General features: G+C 40.6%; 1 protein-coding gene across 1 annotated transcript in view; it reads right to left on the reverse strand.

Annotated features, from left to right (window-relative positions):
* TBC1D12 (TBC1 domain family member 12) overlaps positions 1-24,897 on the reverse strand; it is an 89,265-nt gene extending 64,368 nt beyond the window's left edge. The window contains exon 1 of the mRNA XM_060112005.1: positions 23,853-24,897. Within this exon, the coding sequence (XP_059967988.1) occupies positions 23,853-24,793 (941 nt within the window). The 5' untranslated portion in view covers positions 24,794-24,897. The remainder of the gene's footprint in view (positions 1-23,852) is intronic.
* Between the last annotated feature and the right edge of the window lie 226 nt (positions 24,898-25,123).

Here is a 25,123-nt window from a genome sequence, read left to right on the forward strand (position 1 = left end):
ACTGAAGCCCAAGCGCCTAGAGCCCGTGCTCCACAACAAGAGAAGCCATCGCAAAGAGTAGCCCCCGCTCACTGCAACTGGAGAAAGACCGCGCACAGCAACGAAGACCCAATGCAGCCATAAATAAATAAATAAATAAATAAATAAAGTCACAGCCAAAATGCCAAATATACACCAATTTTTGAGTAAAGTCTCTTAGAAATTATTCTGCATCATTAAAAAAAAGTTAAGCATGTATGTGTTTATGTGCAAAATTAATTTACAAGAATATTTTGGACTTCCAAAGTTAAAATCAAGGAATACTAACTACTTAAATCAAACAACAGTAGGTCTTTCAATGGATGTAGTTTCTGAAGAATCTTGCTATGACTGGCAGGGATACAAAGGAAAAAAGCAAAAAACAAATAGATGGCCTCCACAATAAAAAGTGTGGTTCCAGTATGTATTATAGCACAATATTACAGCGATGATAAGTTCAGAATGAAGTTCAAATTCTCATTAAGTCATAAAAGCAAACCAAAACTAAATACCTTATATTTACATATCCAGTAACTTTGGTTATTACAAGAGATTTCCGTAAAAGAAATACGAACCCACAGGTATCCAATTGCAAAGAAAGGCCACCAGATAATGTTTCACATTAATTTCTTATGCCACTAAGAAATTTTGGATTGGGTTTTCAGGTTATCCCTTGCCACAAAGACTATTTATAATGTAGCTAAATGGCATATACGTCTGCAATGAAAATTTTTAAATATTGTTACAAATACACAGAATTATATTAAAACAGCATTACAGATCAAATGGGCTTCTACTTGTTAGCCTACAAAGAGAATTACCACTTTATTAAATCTTAAGGGGAAAACACAATGAAAAGGTACATAAATAGGCTAAAAATGTGCCATACTCTGTCTTTCCTCTCATGCCCAATCCTTTGTCCCTCCTAATCCACCATCAGGGGACTGGGAAAATTGAGGTCCCAATACAAATAAATGTGTAGGACTAGATTCCTCCTCATCACCTTTTCAAACCAAAGAGCCTCTCTCTCTCTCTCTCTCTCTTTCTCTCTTTCTCCCCCTCCCTCCTCCACACCTTTTTCCTATCCCCCACCCCCCAAGACAGTCAAAGTTCTTAAATTTAAATCAACACTAAAGGTTTCTTTGCAAAACAAACTAAATGTGTTCAAGCATCCACACCTGAAAGAGAACAATTCTTTCTCTCTGAATTCTGGAGGTAGAGCTGGACTGTATGAATGAGACTTACACTGCAGTGTTGGGAGAGAGGGTCATTCATTCTGTCCATTTCACATTTCAGGGGAAGGGCAGGGCAGAGGGACACTCCTAGCTTCTCTTTTCCCCCTTATCCATCCCCAGTTGAGAGGATAAAATTCTGGTGACAGATATTGCTGCCAAACAGCAGAGAAGATACAGTCTGCTCTACTTTTCTAATACGCAGGTCATTTCCTCTGCACCCCTCTGCCTCCCCACCTCCACAGGAAAGGCCTGCTGTGCTAGTGACTAGCTGGATACATTTAATTCAGTTGAAGAATTAGGAGGCACACTGCACCCAAAGGCATGTCTTTCAACCCAGATGTCATGAGTATGATGTTTTGAGGTCCTATTTGTCTGTGTCCATATCTTTTTCTCAACTGATTCCAAACCCAGATGGGCTGATAAACAGGTGTTCTCCCCAAACCCCCAAAAGTCAAGTTTTTATAAGTTGAAAGGTGTCTTATTGCTTCAGATATACTGGAAATATTAAAAACTATGTTTTCTAGTTCGGGTTTTTTTTTTTCATTCTGTGACACATTTTGTCAGTATATATAAGGAATAGGGAATGGTAGTGATAATCCATCTTTCCCCCATTAAAGTCACTCTCCACTCCAATCAACACTATGTTCACATACACAACCATCTACACACACAGAGATACAAACACACTACCTTCCATTCTCTCCACTAACTTGTGTCCACTCTTCATAACAAAAAGAAATTGAGAAAATCTGTTGCACCAGTTAAGAAACAGCACTAGCTGAGAAACAGCAGTTCAATGTTTCTATATTGCTGAAAACATAAAGAAAAAAAGAGACACACCAAGAAAAAACTGATGCAGGGATTAGAAGAGAAAGAGGAAGGAAAAAAAGAGGCCAAGTCTTCTCTTTAGTGGTTTTTATAATAAAGGTTGATGAATGGCTCTTGATTGCTAATACCTGTTAATACTTGCTTCACTTATCTGTGTCTGTTTCATTTTTCTAAGATTTCTTCATTTCTTTTACCGCACTGGAAGAGTTACAGATGATATAAAAGAGTCAGACCACTTGCATACTACACCTTATTAAAGGATGAAGCTAACCAAAAAGGGGCAAAACTTATTCATACCATGTAAGTTCTCTGCTCATCATTTCTAAAGTAGAATCTCCAGTACTTGGGTCTTTAAGAATTGGCAAACCTACTTATATAGCTGAGTAAAAGACATGTAAACTCCATATTTTCTCAGATTGTGGAATCTGACACAGCTACAGAAAACTCTGACTACCTAATCCTGAACCTTCTTACTGCCAATAATATTGTCACCTCTAACAAAACAAAAAACACTGTTTTTGCCTAACATTTACATATATAAGACTATTTTAACATTTTAGATTCATCAGATAAATTCTAATCATCACTTAAATGTAGTTGTACATTAAAAAGGGGTTAGAATACTTTTCCAAACAGGAAAAAATTCAACTTTAATCAAGAGAGTAAAATCAGCTTGAAAAACTAGAAATCATAATCTGATCTTCAAACTCTGTCTCAGCAGAAGTTGGACCTCTGAAAACACAGCAGCTTCCTGGACTTTGTACTTAAGTTTCCCCAAAGTATAACAGAAGGCCAAAAAGAAAACATTATCTAGTGAACATGGAATGCCACAGTTGACTACATAATTAATTCAAGGAAGTATAAGTACTGTCTCTTTAAAACGTGGTACTTTGGCTACCCTTGAGTATTTTGGATTAAAGATCTGGCACGAAGATTACTTACATTCTTTCCAAACCTCAATCATTTTTCACTTGAAAAAGACTTTCAGCTGACTATATGCAAAAAAAAAAAAAAAAAAAAAAAAAAAGTGTTTTGTTTGCTTTGTTTTGTTTTTTGCCAGACAGGTTTTTTTTTTAATTCCAAGAATTTTCTTTTTCAGGTCATTTCTGGATTTTGCCTTTGTCATTATTACAAATCATAAAAATCAAAAATAATAGAGAATTTTATTTAATATACACTGCTTAATTAACCTAAGTATTGCCATAGATCAGGACTATCAGAAAAGGACAGAATTCAGTATCATTTATTCTTTGTCAAAAAACCCCGGAATTTCAATGCTGAAAGTAAGGTTATAATTTTTTCTAATTACTTCAGAGCTGCCAGGGGCCTCAGACAGTAATCAGGTCAAAGGTTCGTCATCGAGAATCAGTGAACCTGGGACTTCCCCAGCGGTGCAGTGGTTAAGAATCCGCCTGCCAGTGCAGGGGACACGGGTTCGAGCCCTGGTCCGGGAAGATCCCACATGCAGCAGAGCAACTAAGCCCGTGTGCCACAACTAACCGAGCCTACGCTCTAGAGCCCGTGCGCCACAACTACTGAGCCCACGTACCACAACTACTGAAGCCCGTGCGCCTAGAGCCCGTGCTCTTCTATGAGGAGCCACTGCAGTGAAAAGCCCACGCACCACAACAAAGCGTAGCCCCCGCTCGCCGCAACTAGAGAAAGCCTGTGCGCAGCAAGGAAAACCCAACGCAGCCAAAAAAAAAAAAAAAAAAAAAAAAAAAGCATCAATGAATCTGCAGGAACAAGCTAGAGGAGGTCCATGAGCCTCCTCAAACTGTATACACAATTTGAAGTAAATGATGTACTCATGAACATTTTTCTTGGGCAACTGTCTATAGTTTTCATCAAATGTTCCAAGTATTCAATGTGCCACCCCACCACCCCCAAGAAAGGTTCACGAGCCACTTCCCAAGATCACATCAACAGTAAGTGTTGGAGCCAGATCTCTTTGCACAGTTCCTCTTCTTTTTAATCACACTTATCTTGTTCATGTCCTCCACAGAACAATCAAGACACAAGAGCTTCACAACTATGCCTATTCTCTTTCATCCTACACATTGCCAAAATGCTTCTTGATATTCATTTAAACAATTCAAATACATAAATTATTTTCTTCTTTCTCCTGTGTTCATGTCAGCAAGTTACCTTATGGTATGTCTTATTTCTTTTAGTAAATAAGTTTCAGGCAATATCTTACTGATAGAGATCTTTTTATTCTTTTGTTGCATGGGAAAACACAATTGAATACCATTAAGGGGGGGAAGGTCATTATAAAAATATTCTTGCTTTTCTGCTACATACTAATTACATCATGTATCAAAGGCCTCATGAAGAGGAACTCCGTTGCTTTAAGCCTAGTGTAGTACCTAAGACATTCAGAGGAAAGAGAGAAACCACTAGAACAAAAGAGGAAGGATACAGTTAAGAACTTTTAGGAGAACATGAGCAGTAACAAGGAACAACATCAGCAAAATATGAGCAAAATATTCCAGTCACCAGGAGGTAAGACATCTTTTAAACTCTAAGAGAAAGTTTGGGGGACTTCCCTGGTAATTCAGTGGTTAGGAATCGGCGCTCTCACTGCCATAGCCCTGGGTTCAATCTCTGGTCACGGAATTAAGATCCTGCAAGCTGCACAGCATGACCAAAAAATTAAAAAAGAGAGAAAGTTGGCAAAGAAAAGCAAGATAACAGATAATGATGACTAAAATTAACCACGTGTGAATACTTATCCATTAATGCCTCATATAAATAAAACTATGTTAGTGTTTTTGTTTACAATAAAAGATCAATACACGGTTCTGGGGGGGTGATAAAAATGTTCTAAAATTGTGGTGATGGTTGCGCAACTGTGAATTGAGTAAAAATCACTGAGTTGTACACTTAAATGGATGAGTTGTATGGTATGTGAATTATATCTCAAAAAAGCTATTATTTTTTTAAGTGAAAAAAAATCAAAAGTGACAATATGTAGAAAGAAAAGTAAGACCAAGTGGATGTATTTCAAGAACACAAGGCTCATTCAATACTCAAAAGTCCATCAATGAACACACCATTGTAAAACAATTATACACCAATAAAGATGTTTAAAAAAAAGTCAATCAATGTAATTCACCATCTTAACAGTCTAAAGAAGAAAAAACACATGATCATATCAACTTATACATTTAATAATACCCTAAATCCATTCTTGATTTAAAAAATAAACAGAAAACTAGGAATAGAATAGAAGTTCTCTGGCCTAGTTAAGGGTATCTACAAAAATAACCTACAGCCAACATCATACTTAAATGTGAAAGACGAAATGTGTTGAAGATTGGAAACAAGGTAAGAATGTCTGCTCTCATCACTCCCCTCAAAATCATAATGAAAATCCTAGCCAGTACAGTAAGGGAAGAAAAATAAGTGTTACAGATTGGAAAGGGAAAAATTAAATTTTTGCTATTTGCAGACAACACTATTGTCTACATAAGCAATCCCATGGAATCCATAGAAAAGCTCCCAGAGCTAGTACGTAAGTTTACCAGGGTTACAGGATATAAGGAAAACAAAAATCAATCATATTTCTATATAGTACTAGCAGTGAATAATTAGAAACTGAAATTAAAAAAATATATTATTTACAATAGCTCCAAAAATATTAAATATTTAGATATGAATCTAAGAAAACATGAGCAGGATATGTATGCTGAAAGCTACAAAACTCTGATAAAGGAAATTTAAAAAGACCAAAATTATAAACAGAGAAATATACTGTGTTCCAGGTATGGAAGATTCAACACAGTTAAGATGTTAATTCTCCCCAAGTTAATTAACAAAGATTATCTGTAAATATAGATAAGCTGATTCTAAAATTGATGTAGCAAGGCAAAGGAAGTAGAATAGCCAAAACGATTTTGAAAATTTATCTAGTTGTCATTTTCTGCATTAGAACGTGAGCTCTATGATGTTGCCACTGCATTAGACTGTGAGCTCTGTGTTCACCATTGTATCCTAGTGCTGTGCTTGCACACATTAATGAAAGTCTGCTAATTTGGGGGCTACAGAGAAAAAAATAACTGCTGTCCTCAAATTAGCTGTCTTATCCCTTCGTGGCTGCTATAACAACAACAAAAAACACACACATAGATTTGGTGGTATAAACAAAAGAAACTTCTTTCTCACAGTTATGGAGGCTGCGGAAATTTAAGATCAAGGCACTGGCAGATTCAGTGTCTGCTGAGAGATGGCTTCCTGGTTCACAGACTGTAGTCTTTTCACTGTGTCCTCACACGGCAGAAGGCACAAGAGAGCTCTCTGGGCCTCTTTTATAAGGGCACTAATCCCATTCATGAGGTCTCCACACTCATGACCTAAGCACCTGCCAAAGGCTCCACCTCCAAATAGTATCACACTGGGGATCAGGTTTCAACATATGAATTTTAGGGGGGACACAAACATTCAGTCTATAACTAGTCTAATGGAAGAGTGCAGTCTGGGGAGCTATTATTTCTATGAACCTTTCTCCCCATAAGCCACTTCTTCTATAAATCATTCTCTCCCTATACTTTTCACTTTCTACCTTAAATACTGATCTGAATGCTACTTTTTTTTTTTTTTTTTTTTTGCTGTACGCGGGCCCCTCACTGCTGCGGCCTCTCCCGTTGCGGAGCACAGGCTCCGGACACACAGGCTCCGCGGCCATGGCTCGCGGGCCCAGCCGCTCCGCGGCATGCGGGATCCTCTGGGATCGGGGCACGAACCCACGTCTCCTGCATCAGCAGGCGGACTCTCAACCACTGCGCCACCAGGGAAGCCCCTGAATGCTACTTTTAAACTATAAGTGCATTGAGAAGAGGATTTGTATAACTTTCACAGTACCCTGCATATGAGATATTTAAACACTCAGTAAATTTTTATTTTTTAAACTAACACAATAAAAATTGGCTGTCTTGGGCTTCCCTGGTGGCGCAGTGGTTGAGAGTCCGCCTTCCCATGCAGGGGACACGGGTTCGTGCCCCGGTCCGGGAAGATCCCACATGCCGCGGAGCAGCTGGGCTCGTGAGCCACGGCCGCTGAGCCTGCGCGTCCAGAGCCTGTGCTCCGCAACGGGAGAGGCCACAACAGTGAGAGGCCCGTGTACCGGAAAATAAATAAATAAATAAATAAATTGGCTGTCTTTATTTTGGCATACAGTCCTACAAGTTTTACCACATGTATAGATTTGTGTAACTACCACCACAGTCGAGGTAATGAACACTTGGATCACCCCGAAAAAACTCCATCATGCTACCTCTTTGTCGTTACCCCTCCCTCCACTGGCAACCTCTGTAAAGCACTGAAATGAGCCTGAAGATGGACTTACAAGCCAGATCCAGTGCCAGAGGAATAAATATTGCTTCCGTCATCTCATGCTCCCTGCTAGTATCAACATCGTAAGCATTTACGTTTGCAATGTGATCACTGGCTTTACCAGAAAGGCTTTATTCTAGCTCCTTCTTTTCCTGCTATACAGCCTGTGCTCAAATATGCTTGTTGAATGAACAAGGGAGGATTCAGACAAACAGAAAATTAGAGGAGGAGAATGACATATATCTCATTCTGGCTAGAATAAACTTCAAAGCACAAGCAGAAAAGAATAGAGCATTTCATTTCTTGCCCCCAAATCCTTAACCCTCTCTAATATCTATGGAAAAGTTTTAATTTTTTATCCTAGCATTAAAGACTCTTTACAATTTGGATGCAAATTATTTTTCCAACATTATTTCCTACTACCCTTTTTATAACTAGGAGAAATACATGTGGCTTTAGCATACCTGCAACCCACTCCCCACTTCGACAGTGCCTTTGCCCCAATCCTGACTGAAGCAGCAGCCTCAAGTGGCCATATTTGTATCTCATGGTCTTGACCCTCAGTCCGTACTGATTAAATTGGACTGCTGATAAAACATGGACAAATTCATATGTAGGCTGAGACAATCAGATTCCCAGGATTTTTAAACAGAAGACTTAGAGATAGAGTCAAATGACGGTAAATGCTTGAACTGATAAATCACGTACAGTTGGGACAGCTGTATAGGGCTTTTGCAGGTAGAAACCATGCACTGAACAACCGAGAGGCAGAACAGAGATGAGAAAAACCAAGCATCCCCCGAAAGGCAGAGAAACCGTTATTCCAGGTACTCTGTAGCCCGGGTATACTTTATTTTCTATCTGCAGAATGTGCACAAGATGCCTACTACATGCCTACAATAAACCCTCCTTCACTTAAGGTAGCTTAAGTTGGCTTCTGTTCCTTAAAACTAATGAACTCTAACATATTAGCCAAACTGTACTCTTTTTCACACATTCCCTACTTTTTTACCTCTATGCTCTGGATAGCCACATATACATCTTACCTTTTTTTTTTTTTTTTTTTTTTTTTTTTTTTGCAGTACGCGGGCCTCTCACTGTTGTGGCCTCTCCCGTTGCGGAGCACAGGCTCCGGATGCGCAGGCTCAGCGGCCATGGCTCACGGGCCCAGCCTCTCCACGGCATGTGGGATCTTCCCGGACGGGGGCACGAACCTGTGTCCCCTGCATCGGCAGGCGGACTCTCAACCACTGCGCCACCAGGGAAGCCCTATCTTACCTTTTATAGTAAAAACTAAGTTGGTAACACATACTTAGAACTGTAATATACCAAATTTAAAACATTTCTAATATGGGGATATATGTATACATATAGCTGACTCACTTTGTTATACAGCAGCAACTAACACAACAATGTAAAGCAATTATACTCCAATAAAGATGTTAAAAAAAAACCCAAAACATTTCTACTTTTGTGCATCAAATGACACTATCAAGAAAGTATAAAGACAAGCCATAGAATAGGAGAAAATACATAATTTGTTTCACTAATTAGAAAAGCAAAAGAAAATATTTACTTCACAAGTGGAAAAAGTATACTTCAAAACTGTCAACAGCATTAAGGCAATACTTATAAAGTTCAACATTTCTTTTACATTATAACATTGTTGGTTACAGATGCTGTATTATGGATTTTACCACAACCTATATGTCAGTCCTTTAAATATGGACTGTTTTGCAAACATCCTGTTAAAAAGAGTTGTAGGCTTCACCAAAATTGATACAGCTATACCTACTCAAAGATGACCAAATTCAAGGGTGACAGACCCCCAAGTCACCGACTTTATTTAATCCTTCAGAAGAGTCCCAGAGGTGAAGTCATTTATGCTTGTTTACACAAACCTCAACTATTTACACATTATGTGTCTAAATAATTTGCCTGGGCATGAATCTATTACATCTAGAATATTACAGTACTTACTACAGTTAACATACAAGTGAACTTGCTTAGTTGGCTTCCTAATGTATTTCAGCAATGACTCCTCTCCAACGTTCAATTCTTCAGTCCTATCTTACATTGGCCCAACTGATTTCTATCCTACAGAAACATCCCTCAGAGAAAGATACCAAAAATACTTTGAGAAATGATACCATTACTCCCAGAGTGATCACTCCAAAGGTTCCAATCATTTGACTCTGTAAGTTCTCACACTTTTTTAAAAGTTTTTAATCCAATAAATTTTTGTGTTCCTATATATGGCTCCATATATATGGTTCATATATATGGCTCTATGTCTCTTTGCAAAGACAAAAGAGCAAAAAAGACATTTCATATCTGCAGAGAGTTTGCATCTTAGTAGAAAAGACACATACATACAAGTAATTATGGAAGTCTCAATACTTTGTCTTTACCTCATTCAATCCTCAAAACTGGGTGATGGGTATACTTCCTCCATCCACTTTTATGAAGCAATGTATAGAACTTGTGCATTGGACATACAGAGTTGATTTTACCACTTTATTCTCTCAGGGTTTTCCCTGAAATCGTTTCCCTTCTGCTCCACAACAACTACAAACTACTAGGTATAAAATAAATAAGATACAAGTATGTAGTGTACAGTACAGGGAATATAGCCAATATTTTATAATAACTTTATTTATTTTTTATAAATTTATTTATCTATCTATTTTTGGCGGTGTTGGGTCCTGGTTGCTGCGTGCGGGCTTTCTTTAGTTGTGGCGAGCGGGGGCTACTCTTCCTTGTGGTGCGCGGGCTTCTCGTTGCGGTGGCTTCTCTTGTTGCGGAGCACGGGCTCTAGGTGCACGGGCTTCAGTAGTTGTGGCACACAGACTCAGTAGTTGTGGCTCACGGACTCTAGAGCTCAGGCTCAGTAGTTGCGGTGCATGGGCTAAGTTGCTCCGCGGCATGTGGGATCTTCCTGGACCAGGGCTTGAACCCGTGTCTCCTGCATTGACAGGTGGATTCTTAACCACTGCACCACCAGCAAAGCCCTATAATAACTTTAAATGGAGTATAATCTATAAAAATATCAGATCACTATGTTCTACACCTGAAATTAGTAGAATACTGTAACTCAGCTATACTTGAATTTAGGGGGGAAAAAACTGGCCTAACAACTCTTCTGGCTCTTTTCTCCCCTCATCAAATTCCTTACAAAACATGGTAGACATAATTTTTCACATCACTCTCCATTTTCGTATCATCCCACTTCCCTCAGAAACAAAAATCAGATTCAAAGTTTACCTTCATTAAAGCTTCACAAAAAAGCTACTGGTATAAGCATATGTCACTGAATCTGTTAGCTACCCCTTCTGACAGGGACTGAATTTAATGTTGTTTACATCAATAATCTGGATATCACACTTTAATAAAGAGCCTGACAAGTACAGGTAAACTACCACAAATTTATCCAAGCCCCAGTTTCTCAAGTCCCAAATCATCTGCTACACTGCTACAAGAGTCACTGTTCTAAAAATGCAATCCTAAGCATGTTGCCCTTGATTTAAAAACCCATCAAAGGTCCTATGGACTGCCAACTCTCACAGAATCAATTCAAAATGCTTAGTTCTGTCACATAAACTCCCTCATAATTTAGCCCCAACCTTTGTGCCTCGGTTTTTGACACTCTACCTCACCTGCCCTAAGGTGAGGTCATACTAATAAGTCTCTACAGTTCCAAAAATGCTGTGCTATGTCATGTATAATTCTGCCTATGCTGTTGTATGCCTGTACTGGCTTCACCCTCATTCTAGTCCAAACCCTCCTCACTGGTATTAAAAAAAACAACAAAAAAAAACTAAGCATTCATGTCTCATCTACTGTGAAGAGTTCCCTAACATCTCATCCCAAAGTTAATCACTCCTTCTTCAGTGCTGCTAATGTACCCTTGCATTTTCTTTTATAACACTAATCAGGTAATATGGTAAGTACTGATTTATATGACTCTCCCATCTTAAGTTTGTTAATAAAATATTTTTAATCTAATTTCCTTAATGCCATATATATATATATATATATATATATACACACACACATATATATATGTATGAAAAAATGGGGCTCAGTAGCATCTGTCGAAAGAATAAATGGTAAGAAAATCGTAAACTAACTCATAAGAATTGTATATGCTTAGCTGGGAGGGTCCAAAAACAAAAAAACGATTCAGTAGCAATCTTATGAATTGTAATTATGTAAAAGAACTGACTTGTTCTTTGTGGCTTTAAAGGGCAAATTAGGACCAGGAACATTACAAAGAGATACACTGTGCTTTGACATAAAGAACCTTCTAACAATTAATACCCTCAATAGGCTGCACTGAGGAAATTGAGCTCCTTGTTAGTGAAAAAACTGAAGCAGAGGCTAAACCACATCTATTAGGTGTCTAAACTCTCTAACAATAAAAGGGCAGACACTTAGCACTAGGGTTGTTGTTGTTATTTTTGTTTTGTTGACATTTTGCTCCTCTGACCTAGAAGTACTTCCTGAATTGAAGGTATACATGATAGAACCTATCTTCCAGCAGCATAGTTGAAATACCTCTCCTGACCAAGGTAACCGTCTTTTTTTCCACTGGGTGTTATGACGTTTCCATCAAATGGACAACTAAATCAAAAGATTTTGGTGGTCTCATACAAGAGCAAAACAATCTTACCTCCTCATTAAAATGCGTAGCTAGTTATTATTATTATTATTTTTTTTTTTTTTTTTTTTTGCGGTACGCGGGCTTCTCACTGCTGTGGCCTCTCCCGTTGCAGAGCACAGGCTCCGGACGCGCAGGCTCAGCGGCCATGGCTCACGGGCCCAGCTGCTCCGCGGCACGTGGGATCCCCCCTGGACTGGGGCACGAACCCACGTGTCCCCTGCATCGGCAGGCAGACCCTCAACCACTGCGCCACCAGGGAAGCCCACTAGTTATTATTTTAATCAGGAACATTTTATAGTGGTTACCTTCTAAAATTTTTTCTTCATGCAGTATAATTCTCAGTTATTTTATTAGTATAACCAATTTTGAAAGTTAATCCCTGTCCTAGTACTGTATTCTAGACAGCATTAATGTGCTTCTGGAAGTATATCACAAAGATGGACATCACCCTCTAGTTATACATGCAGTTATTGTGCTGGTTACCCTATATAATGTCTATCAAAAGCTTTATTTTATTAGTCTTTAGATAACAAATTTTGGTGCTCAACACCCAATTAAGAATCACAACAAACCTTTTGATTTCCAAACAACACCCAACCCCCATTGGTACTAATTTTAGGTAGTACCAATGAAGTTAAAAAGTCAATTCAGCAGGGGTGGGGTGAGGAGTGTCAAGGACCGTGCAAGCAAAAAAGCAACTTAAATTTTATCACTTTTCAAAAACACAGAAACTACTTATTCAATTGAGACCTTTACCGATTTAAAACTTTAATAACTTACTTCAAAACTTAAATTTCTACACAACATATCTTCCTGATAATGAACAATTTTCTTCTCATGCATGAGAGATTTAAATTGTTTGCTAGATTTACTACCATGGTGCTTGTAGGAAAAGTTTGCTTTTTAGCACTTGAACTCAAATAAGACTACATTCTGTAAAATTGTATATTGCATTTATCTTACACTTTGATACATGCACTTTTTAATACATGAATCTATCATACTAACAACCTAAATTTTTAGAGTCTAAATTAAACCTGATATACACAACCTGTCATTAAAAAATATTTCTGTTGCAGGATATAACCTGTTAAGAAGCCATGAAGGGATGGGGATATTAGGGAAGTTAAGAAGAAGAGGCACAGCAGCTATCCTTGAGAAGCTGCCAGAAACATCCACAAAGGCATTGAAGTAAGCAGAATAGAAAAATATATATGTAAATAATCTGTGCCAATACTCTGAAGCCCACAGGCCAAAGTACAGAGCTAACTTCCAGCTAACATTTATTCTCTCCAGAAATTTTTCTCTATACAAACCTCTTCAAACTCATTCTCTAACAGTCTCTCCCCTCTCTTTAACCTCCACACCCTCCCAATTTTATCTTCTTTCTTACCACCTTAACTGGAATAGTATAGAAACAAAGTATTTATCTTTAGTTTTATTTTATATTCCCTGTCCTGCTTTTAGAAAGCAGGTAATATAAGCATTTTATGTTTTTCTAATAATGACAACAAAAACCAATAAACTGTTATAGTCTTTGAATAACTTTTCCCTGGGACAGCAACAGAAAAGTATTTCCCGTCCTTGACTAGAAAATGACTACAAACAGTCTAGATGAAAACCAGATTTGGAAATTCTAAATAATGCCCAGTGTATGATGGGTAGTTGTATATTACAGTATTGGGGAAAATATGAGAACACAGCACAGAATTTGATTTCAAAACTATCATGTTCAGTTCCAAACTTAAAATGTTTTAATCTGTGTGAGGTTAGAGACGGGCAGAAGGAAATATTTTTTAACCAAGAAATGTATCCCAAAGTAAAATTCATATTAAAAAGAAACTGAAAAGCAAAATTCAAAGGTAAATTAAACGCATTACCAAGTTTACTCTCAAACTAGCTCTAAGTAGGAACGTAACTTATAGCTTGGTTTCCTAGGTAAACTTCTCTTAATTGCAGGAAAGAGCCTGTTGAAAACCCAGACAGTCACATGGTTTTTCCTCTCTTTCTTGTTTTGGCCACAGAAATAAGAAGTGCAAGAAAGGCTGAAGCAGCAAATTCTGGAGGGGAATAAGCCATGTACAACATGCAGGATTTTTCTTAAAGGCATGGAGAAGAATTACAACTACCCAGCAGGAGGAGAGAAAATTAATACTCTTTTTGATAAACTATAAATAAGGAGAAGTAAAGTTATGACTCCATGTTGAAGAGGCCTGAGTAAGGTTTTGTGAGTTAAAGTTTTTCGCAGAACATGTAAGCATGGCTATCTAAACTACATAAAATGAAAGTAAAAGACCTTTCCCACTAATAAAGAGGAAACTAAGATTTAATTAGGTAGAGACAGTTTCTTAACCTAGTGAAAGTTAGCAAAATACTTCTACATTTGTTTTTTTTTAATTATTAATTAATTAATTAATTAATTTTTTGGCTGTGTTGGGTCTTCGTTTCTGTGCGAGGGCTTTCTCTAGTTGCAGCAAGCGGGGGCCACTCTTCATCGCGGTGCGCGGGCCTCTCACTGTCGCGGCCTCTCTTGTTGCAGGGCAAAGGCTCCAGACGTGCAGTCTCAGTAGTTGTGGCTCACGGGCCTAGTTGCTCTGCAGCATGTGGGATCCTCCAAGACCAGGACTCGAACCCGTGTCCCCTGCATTGGCAGGCAGATTCTCAACCACTGCGGCACCAGGGAAGCCCCTACATTTGTTTTTATACCTGTTCTCTACTATATCTCTACTTATACTCATCAATTACATAGTACCTAAACATGACCCAATTTTAAATCAATACCACAATCTAAACTATAAATGTTATGTTGTACCTTCTTTCAGTTATTACCTGAGGAGACCTGCCTATCGATAATTTCAGCTGACACTTGAATAACGCAGGGACTACGGGGACCTGCCTTCCACACAGACAAAAATCCCAGTATAATTTTACAGTCTGCCCTCCTTACCTGTGGTTCTGCATCCAGGGAGTCAATTAACAGAAGATGGTGTAGGACTGTAGTATTTACTATTGAAAAGAATGCACATATAAGTGAACCCACACAGTTCAAACCCTTGTTTTTCAAGGGTCAAATGTATTTCATTAATTCTAGTGTGGGAACCACCTGCATCAGAATCACTTGAGAATCTCTGTTAAATACCTGGATTCATACCGGGCCCCACCCAAGACCTACTAAATCAAAAAGGGGGCTCAAGGAATGTGCATTCTTAACGCCCCACAGCCCACACCACAGGTGATTTTAAGCATTAACGTTTAATGATTACCATCCTAGGGTCTAAGCAACTAGCAACCACCACTCCCTGGGGACAACGTTTAGTGTAGCTAACAGGGTTCCTAGGAATAAATAAGCCACCTCAGAAAGGATTGGCTTTCCCTTTCTGAATAATACATTCATAGATGGGTAACAGCTGTATCACCTCAAAATTTCCAAATGTCTTCACTTTTCCTCAAAGCTTTCCTACCACAAAATACTAAGTATGAAATGTATGAGTAAGCCAAGTTAAACATTTCATGAATTTAAACTTACAAAGTTGTCTCTGCCTGTCGCAAAAGTTCCTTAAAACAATAAAAGATGCAAACATTTTAACCTTTCTCAACATTCCCTCCTTTCAGTTTCTTCTCAGACCTGCTTTTTAGGCAAAGCTTCACTACTTCTGGAAATTTTATATCACTACACCAGAGTCCATTTTGACACCCATCCAATCCCAATACAAATTATTTTAAAATCTGCTACAGAAACTGTGCAATGTTTCTTCAGGGAGTACACAAAAAATTCATTCCAGTCTCTCCCTTTCTTTAAACCAGTTGATTTCAGTGATGAAGTTGGGGAAGGGACTGTGGAGGTCTTCTGTGGTATGAATAACATTTGAATCCTCACTATATACCAAATAAGAAATACAAGGCGCTTAGTATATTATCTCATTTAACCCTCATGACAATCTCATGAGATAGGTATCGCTATTACCCCCATTTTATGGATGAGTTGCCTAAGGTCCAGAGAGGTCAAGTAACTTGTCCATAATTACACAGCTGGTAAGATTATTCAAAGCCAGGCAGTCCAACTCCACAACCAGCATCTTTTTTTTTTTTTTTTTTTTTTTTTTTCGATACGCGGGCCTCTCACCGTTGTGGCCTCTCCCATTGCGGAGCACAGGCTCCGGACGCGCAGGCTCAGCGGCCATGGGAAGCCCATACAACCAGCATCTTTAACCACTACATTATATCCTACAGTTTGAAGATGTCACCTGCCAAAAGCAAGTCCCCTGAGTCCAACTAAGTAGGGGTTGTGGATTCTGGAGAATCCAATTTTTTTTTTAATGTGCTTTTAGGTGATTCTGAAGTACAACAAAGGCTAGGAACAGTTCTCCCAAGTGGAACACTGGCAAACTTTGAGAAATAACTCATAGTCTGGAAGTTAAAAGTCTCAAATTCCAGTTCATTGATTAACTAGAATTTACTTATTACCCTATTCCTACTCCAAAGAAATTTTAAAGAAAAAAAAATCTAGAATTTTCTAAAGAAAAAAAATGAGAGCTGCTGGTCTGTCCTCTCTGCATATGTGAAACTAAACAAAGATCACTGATGTTTGGCATGATTACTCTGAGGCAGAGTTAGACCTTTACCGAAGAAAATGTTCAAGGTAGAATTTAGAGTTGAAGGGGATATTTCTATCACTAGCAACCTTCTCATGAAAACACATGCTGTTTTTTTAAGCATCCTCTTTAACTTGGTTCACATTTGTAGTATTTAGCCAACAAATATTTGAGGTCTACAACAGTGAGTGCAAGAGAATTGTGCAATATCACAGTGTATTGGAGCTGAAAGGGACTCTGAATCTCCTAATTTCACAGATGGGTAAACTGAAGTCTAGAAATTTAATGATTTGCCCAAGATCACACAATTACTTAATGGTAGAAGAAAAGACACTACCTAGGACAAAAGCCAAGTTTCTTATTTCTCAAGACAATAGTATTTTCACTACACCAAAAGCTATGATTTTGTTCATAAACTTTTTTGTTGTTGTTTTTTTTTTGCGGTACGCGGGCCTCTCACCGTTGTGGCCTCTCCCGTTGCGGAGCACAGGCTCCGGACGCGCAGGCTCAGCGGCCATGGCTCACGGGCCCAGCCGCTCCGCGGCATGTGGGATCCTCCCGGACCGGGGCAAGAACCCGTGGTCCCCTGCATTGGCAGGTGGACTCTCAACCACTGCGCCACCATGGAAGCCCCATAAACTTCTTATAATTCACAGAAACCAATGTATTAGCTCCAAACCCTGGCAATCATATCTATGTCTAGTTCTGGTTTTTTTTAATTCATTAACTATCTGACTCTGGGCAAATGAGTATAAAATAAAAAAATAAACCTTACCCTTTAGGTCACAGGAATATTTCAAGAATCAAAAAAAAAAACTTATAACAAATAGGTACTGGTTGTTAAATCTACTAAATGTTGCTCCAAATAGTCTGAACTGAAAAGCTTTAAAAACCATTGCTCTAGATCACCTGAAGAACAACCCATTACCATGTCTAACTCATTTCCAATACTAAATTAATACCACCTTACTAGGTGATGGCTAGCAGATAAAAGTTGTGACAAATGTACCACAGTTATGTGACGCTGCCAACATAGGGAACTGGGTGAGGGGTATGTCAGAACTCTCTGTAGAACTCTCTTTTGCAACTTTTCTGTAAATATAAAACTATTCTTAAACAAAAAGTATTTTAAAAAATAAAAAGTAAATCTCTATGCCCATTTTGAACAGTTCAGAAAATTTCTACCAAACAAGTTAACTCCAAGTTAATATTAGAACAATAGCCTGCTTTGCTTATTGGGGCTTAGTGTTAAAATGTTAATTTAGTTTAGCACTTCAAAATAATATGTTCGGGGACTTCCCTGGTGGCGCAGTGGTTAAGAATCCGCCTGCCAATGCAGGGGACACGGGTTCGAGCCCTGGTCTGGGAGGATCTCACATGCCGCAGAGCAGCTAAGCCCGTGCGCCACAACTACTGAGCCTGCGCTCTAGAGCCCACGAACCACAACTACTGAAGCCCACGCGCCTAGAGCCCGTGCTCCGCAACAAGAAGCCACCGCAATGAGAAGCCCGCACACCGCAACGAAGAGTAGCCCACGCTCGCCGCAACTAGAGAAAGCCTGCATGCAGCAATGAAGACCCAACACAGTCAAAAATAAATAAATTAATTAAAAACAAAAACAAAAAGCAAAATAATATGTTTGGGCGATTAAAACTACCTTAGTCCCCCAAAATTGGAGTTTCCCAGTACTTTCTAGCTAATTTATATTCAGATGATCACATCTCTAACCATGAAGTCCTTGAACCAATGCTGGATTTACAATTGTTTAGTGTATGTATCTAGGGTTTTGCAGTTGGTTGGTTTCTTTAAGAAAATACTGGATCTGAGAGGGGAAAAAGGGTCAGAAACAGGGGAAAGATCCAAAAGACTCTTCAGCCATTAGCTCCTCAATCTAATAATATTATAATGGGTAGCTTCACAACACTAAAATCCTAAAGGACCCTTATTTTTATTCTAGAGCAACTGATTACACATTCTTTCCAGCTTTTCTAAAATTTTAAACACTGTAATTTTATTAATATACAGATATTAATATATAAGTAATGTCCAAGAGAGTTTCATTAGTGAGACAAATACTTTAGCCTTTATTTTTACAATCTCTTGTAGTAACAAAAATTTAATGTTTACAGCAAGATATCTCTTCATTCTCCTTATAATCATACCACACCTGTTTTAAAGAACTGCTTGTTTGGGGGAGCTATAAAAATCTCTTAAAACTTATCAGAAATTTGATATTTTGCCTTTTCTTTACTGAGATGTTAAAGAAGGGAGTTTTTTAGAAACTGGTCTTAAAACTGTAGTTAAACAAATAAAGGAGCCCTATCTGACGGAGGTCAATGATGGCTCAGTCAGGTGAATAATTTCATCAACTAGTGTTCACCAACTAAATTCTGAGTAGGAGAGAAAATTTCATTGTTTCTGAGAAGCTTAAATTAAGAAAAATTATAACTGTTAGAAAGTTTTTATTCTCAATATCATAACAAAAAGTATATTCTCAACAATTTCATATTGGGGAGATTGGGACTGCCTACATATGAAAAGAAATCACTAAATGAGCCTTTCTAGTCTTCCCTGTTCAGCTACTCATAATAAAAAGAGCTCCGTGAAAATAATTTTCGATATTTAAAATAAATAAATAAATTAATAAGATAATTTATTATAATAATATTAAATATTATAATATATAAAATAATAATAATATATATAACTATAAAATAATATTAAAATATTATTATTATAATAAAATAAAATAAATTTCGAAACGTCGATAATTACCGGGAAAGCTACATGAATCTCCATGTTCCAGAATCTATAAAATCAATCTATAAAGGTCTATATAGATTCCACAATCTATAAAGACTCTCTTTTCAGATAAAAGAAAAAAAACCTTCAGTATTTTTTTCCCTACCTTAGCTATGCCCTTTTAAGCCACTGAATTCTTATGATTCATCTTGAAAATTTTGTAAAAAACTATCAACACTACCAGGAGACACAGAGAGATACTTGCGTGTTTCTAAACAACAGTAACTGCCAGTGCAATCCAAACAAGCCTCAAAAGTATTAAACAGCTTTTTTTAAGTTTTTATTTTATATTAGAATATAGTTGATTACCAATGTTGTGTTAGTTTCAGGTACAGCAAAGTGATTTAGTTATACACATACATGTATCTACCCCTTTTCAAATTCTTTTCCCATTTAGGTTGCTACAGAACATTGCGCAGATTTCCCTATGCTATTCAGTAGGTCCTTGTTGGTTATCTATTTTAAATATAGCAGTGTGTCCTTGTCAATCCCAAACTCCCAATCTATCTATTTAAAAGGTTTTTAAAAATACACCTATTAAGAGTGTATCTAAAGAATAAACCACTCTAGTCTGAAAACATTTAAGACATGAATTTGCTTAAAGGGCACATAAAAATGGTTTAAAGCTACTTCACTTTCAAAACAGAGTAATAAACAGATCCTTGAGAAACAAAGGCTAGCCTGAAAACACAAGAGATTTGCTTTTTAGCTTTCATCTTCTTCTCACTGCTAAGTTGGTGACAGTGGCAGTACTGGTACTCACCTAGCATTTCAAAACTTTTATAGACAGGAAAGGGCTAAGGACCTAAAGGAACGGTACTTCTAGGGCTCCCGTAATCAAGTCACCATAAACACAGAGAGATGCCCGTGTGAAGCTAGGGCAACCCCCAACAGGGACTGAACTAGAACTCACCTCATCTAGAAGGGAGGGCAAGCAGGAGATGATGAGAGCTGTCCCATTCTGGACCAAATTCCTTTTTCTCCTACAAGATTTCTAACCTACTCAATGAAGCTCCTGTCAGTGATGTGTCTTGATTGAACATATTTTTGTAGTAATAGATATGCTGCTATAAAAAGGTCCCCTCTCTTTACTTGTAAAAGGTTAAAACAAACATGAAACTATTCTTTCAAACTATTTCTGTTATAGATTTTTTGCCCAGTTAAGAGAAAGAGAGGAAGTGGAAAGGAGAAGGGAATGATGGAGATAATCAGGCGGGAAAGAAAAGAGTCACAGGTAAACAGAAGTTATAATCAAATTCCTGGACTGAAAATCAGAAATCCTGGTTTCTAATCCCAGCTCTGCTAGTAGCTAACTAAACTACTCTCTTTAGACAGTGAGATTCCTCACCAAAAAATGAAGTGAGGGAAGGGGCTGCACCAAGAACAGGAATACATCCTAGAACAAGATATCCCCAAAGGAAGGCCTCATCTGGGTTTCAGAATTGAGAATGACAACTGTGCACAGGAAGAAAAAACACTCTTAGGTTGTAGGGATAAGGGAAATTTCTGATTATTCTCTTCAGGGATGGACGATTTGTTCAAAATTACACTACCTAGAGAAGAGTAAAAACAGAGAGTCCGTGCAAGTTTTTACTTCAGCACAATCTGAATGGGATTCTTCATACTAGCACTAGGTACTGTAGATTCAGAAATGAACATCACAGTCTCTACCTTTAAGGTGTTCAGAATCCAGTTAAGGCTTTGACTAAATGCTAAGAGAAAAATTATGCCTCTGATTCTGCTCTTTCCCAAGAATGTTAAATGAAGGAAGCAATGATGCTTAGAATCTTGACATTCAGATCTCAAAAATGAAGCTTACAGGGGCTTCCCTGGTGGCGCAGTGGTTGAGAGTCCGCCTGCCGATGCAGGGGATACAGGTTCGTGCCCCGGTCCGGGAGGATCCCACATGCTGCGGAGCGGCTGGGCCCGTGAGCCATGGCCGCTAGGCCTGTGCGTCCGGAGCCTGTGCTCCGCAATGGGAGAGGCCACAACAGTGAGAGGCCCACATACCGCAAAAAAAAAAAAAAAAAATTGAAGCTTACAGAAATTAACTTCAGGGGACCTAAGTTTACTGATGTCCTACCCAGTGCTCTGCTACACATGAAAAGTATATCATATGAATGTCAACTACCATGCTAATTAAAGTCCTATTAGTCTACAGGTTAAAGAAATTTTCTAAATTATATAAAAATTCCTGCCTACTCTCAATAATATGAAAGCCTCTTATAACAGACTTGCCTTGTTATTATTTGAATATTGCAATACATATATAATGTATCTGTCTTCAAATTTAATCTCCACTAGCCTGCACTCTACCTCCAAGTCAGGGACCATTGCTCAAACCATCTCTATTCCCAATGGGTGGCACAGAGCAAGTACTCTGGGTATACTGGTTGAATTAGTGCTCTCCACAGCCCCTTTCAGGTGTGAAACTGCCTGACAGGGCTTCCCTGGTGGCACAGTGGCTAAGAACCCGCCTGCCATTGCAGGGGACACGGGTTCGAGCCCTGGTCTGGGAAGATCCCACATGCCACGGAGCAACTAAGTCCGTGCGCCACAACTACTTAGCCTGCGCTCTACAACCCGTGAGCCACAACTACTGAGGCCTGTGCGCCTAGAGCCCGTGCTCCACAGCAAGAGAAGCCACCGCAATGAAAAGCCCACGCACCTCAACCAAGAGTAGCCCCTGCTCACGGCAACTAGAAAAAGCCCCCGCGCAGTAACAAAGACCCAACGCAGCCAAAAATAAATAAATAAATTAATTAAAAGCACTTAAGGTGAGTTAAGTTTTTTTACTTGTGACCTTGTGGAACTTTTCGGTGTTTATTGGCCATGTTTTGATCTCAGCTGTCAGGCAGTTTTATTTATTATTTTTGGCTGTGTTGGGTCTTCATTATGGTGTGCGGGCTTCTCATTGTGGTGGCTTCTCTTGTTGCAGAACACAGGCTCTGGGCACGTGGGCTTCAGTAGTTGTGGCACACAGGCTCAGTAGTTGTGTCTGGCGGGCTCTAGAGCGCAGACTCGGTAGTTGTGGCGCATCGGCTTTGCTGCTCCACAGCATGTGGGATTCTCCCCCGGCCAGGGATCGAACCTGTGCCCCCTACATTGGCAGGCGGATTCCTAACCACTGCACCACCAGGGAAGCCCCCTTAAGTGCATTTAAAATATTGCCACTACAAGCTTTAAGTATATCTTTGCACTTGTAGGCACAAATACAGACCTCACTACTATATATGTTGTCCTATGAGTAACACATAATTAGGATTTCCCAATCTTGATTTAAACAACTTCATAATTTATTTGTAAATTTACACAAGCAGGAAAAATAAAAGTTAATAAAGTAGAAAGAGTAAGAAATATTAATCAGAAAACTGTGCCTGTGTGTCTACAAATAGGCACACTAACTGTATAGTCCTCTAAAACTTGAGTCGCATTCCTTATTTCTTTTATTTCTGTTTTTTGTCAAGATCCCTGAAAAGGGAACAAAAACACAAGAGAAAGGAGAAAGAACTTTGAAAGGGAGGGTTTTACAAGTTGGGAATACTTTCCTGTTTTCCTAGAGACTTAAAAAAAAATAAGCGTGTTAAAATCTGACCCAAAAGAAATTGCTTTTTCATTAATGTACATTAAGATGAGTATTTTCTAACGACATATTTACCCCTATCAAAGTCCCACTCTGAACCCTGCCGTGTCCAGCACCATAATTTAATTTCAAAAATAGCAGGTCAAATCACATACACAACACCATAAAAAATTAAAAAGAAGATGCTTTAAAAAGATAGAGGCCTATCTGGTAAATGTAAAGAGGGATTTTCTACATAAAGCGCCATAGTAATTTGGCTTTAAAGGCTGGGATCAAATTCTAAACACCAAACTGACAGCATTTTAATAAAGGCCACTGAAACAAGCTGTTAAAGGCTATGAAACACAACCACCTCTACTTTCAAGAATTCCCAAACTACTTGAATGGGTTTAGACTCCACGCAAATAGCTCTGCAAAATGACTTCCCTTTCTCTTTCACAACCGCACCCATACACACGCACCGCACCGCCACCCGCCCCTAATCCTTTGTAGTACATGGGGACGAGGAAGGTGGTCTGTTTTTCCGGAAGAGGGAAAACTGTAGGTAAGGCACTAGCACGCCGGCCTGAAAACACAGAAACCAGGTGTGAATGGCAGGTAGACCGTCCAGCGCACAAGGGAACAGAAGGATTGGCTCCCCGCGCTCACACCTTCTCCGAAACACAATGCAGACCTAGTTCCTCTTCCCCTGGTGAAAAATCAAAGCTCAATCCGGACGCCAGCGAGAGCCTCCACGCCGCTCTCCGCCAGCTCCCGGCCCGAGCCCTCCCCGAACCCCGGCGCAGTCTGCCCTGTACCTGGCGAAGAAGTCGGCGAAGCCGCCGCTCCGTCGAGCCCGGGCCGAGGTCCCCGCGGGGCCCTGCTCCGCGGCAGGCGAGGGCACCGGCGGCCCCGACGGCGGCAGGTGGTCGCGGGCGCTCTGGTGGCGGCTCACCTCGAATGTGTTCCGAGAGTTCAAGTGAACGTCGGAGAAAACGAGGCGCGACTCGGCGCCGGCGCCTCCGCTAGTCCTCTCGGCCGAGGTGACCGGCGACGCGCCCTCCTCGGGACCCCCGGGGCCGGCTCCCGGCTGCTCCAAGTCCTCGCTGCCACTGCCGCTGCTGGCCGGACTGCCCCCCGAGCCGCTGCCCGCATCCTCGGGCCTTTCGGCGTCCGCTGCCGCTAGGCAGCAGCTCCGCAGCGGGTCCTCGAGCGGCGCGGCCCAGTCGGACGGGCTGCCCGCGCCGTCCGCGCCCTCGTCGCCAGGCCCCTCCGGGCGGAGGCGGCGGTGGCGCGGCTCCTGGCCGCCGGCGCGGGCCAGGTCGCGATAGTCCGGGCCCGGCAGAAAGCCCGAGTCCCCGTTGGTCATGCCTCCGTGCCGCGCTGCGCGGGCATCTGCCGCCTCCGCGCCGCGGTGCTTGGATCCCGCGTCCGGCGGGCAGGCGTCCGAGTGCGGGGCTGCCGAGCACGGCAGAACGCGGGGCTGGCCGGCGGGGAGCGGACAGTAGCACAGCCCGGGCTCCAGCTGCCCCCCGGTCGCCGCGAGATAACGCCTAAGGAGCTGCTGAGGCGGCGGCGTCTCCTCCTCCTCTTCTTCCTCCTCCTGCTCCTCCGGAGTCTCCACAGCGCCGGCGCCTCCGCCAAAGCCGCCCGTGGCCCGAATCATCTTCCCGTCCAGGCCTGCGGGCTCGGGCGCCGGCACAGGGAGCAACTTGGGGTTTCTTCCCGAGCAGGTTCCGGCATCCTCCGGACCCACCATCTGGGGCCGGGTAAGCGTCACCCGAGGAGGCACGGGCTCGGTCCGGGAAGAGCCCTGAATGCTGGGGCAGCAGCGGCTGCCGCCGCAGCGTTCCCAGACCCGCCCCTCCCTCCCGGGAATTCGGGCTGTTGCGGGAGGGCGGGCACCAGCCTGGGCTAGCGCACGCGCAAAAGCCAGACCGGTCAAGTCCCGACCTGGAGATTCCACGAACCATAGAGACGGTAGCTAGAGAGACCCGCTCCGTGACACTCCAACTGCCAATCTGGGATCCGGCGTCTGGATGCCGGAGGCTGGTTGGCCCACGCGGAACGTGACGGTCCTTACAGAAGC

Source organism: Mesoplodon densirostris, chromosome 1 (assembly GCF_025265405.1).
Source record: "Mesoplodon densirostris isolate mMesDen1 chromosome 1, mMesDen1 primary haplotype, whole genome shotgun sequence".
NCBI classification, from domain to species: Eukaryota; Metazoa; Chordata; class Mammalia; order Artiodactyla; family Ziphiidae; genus Mesoplodon; species Mesoplodon densirostris.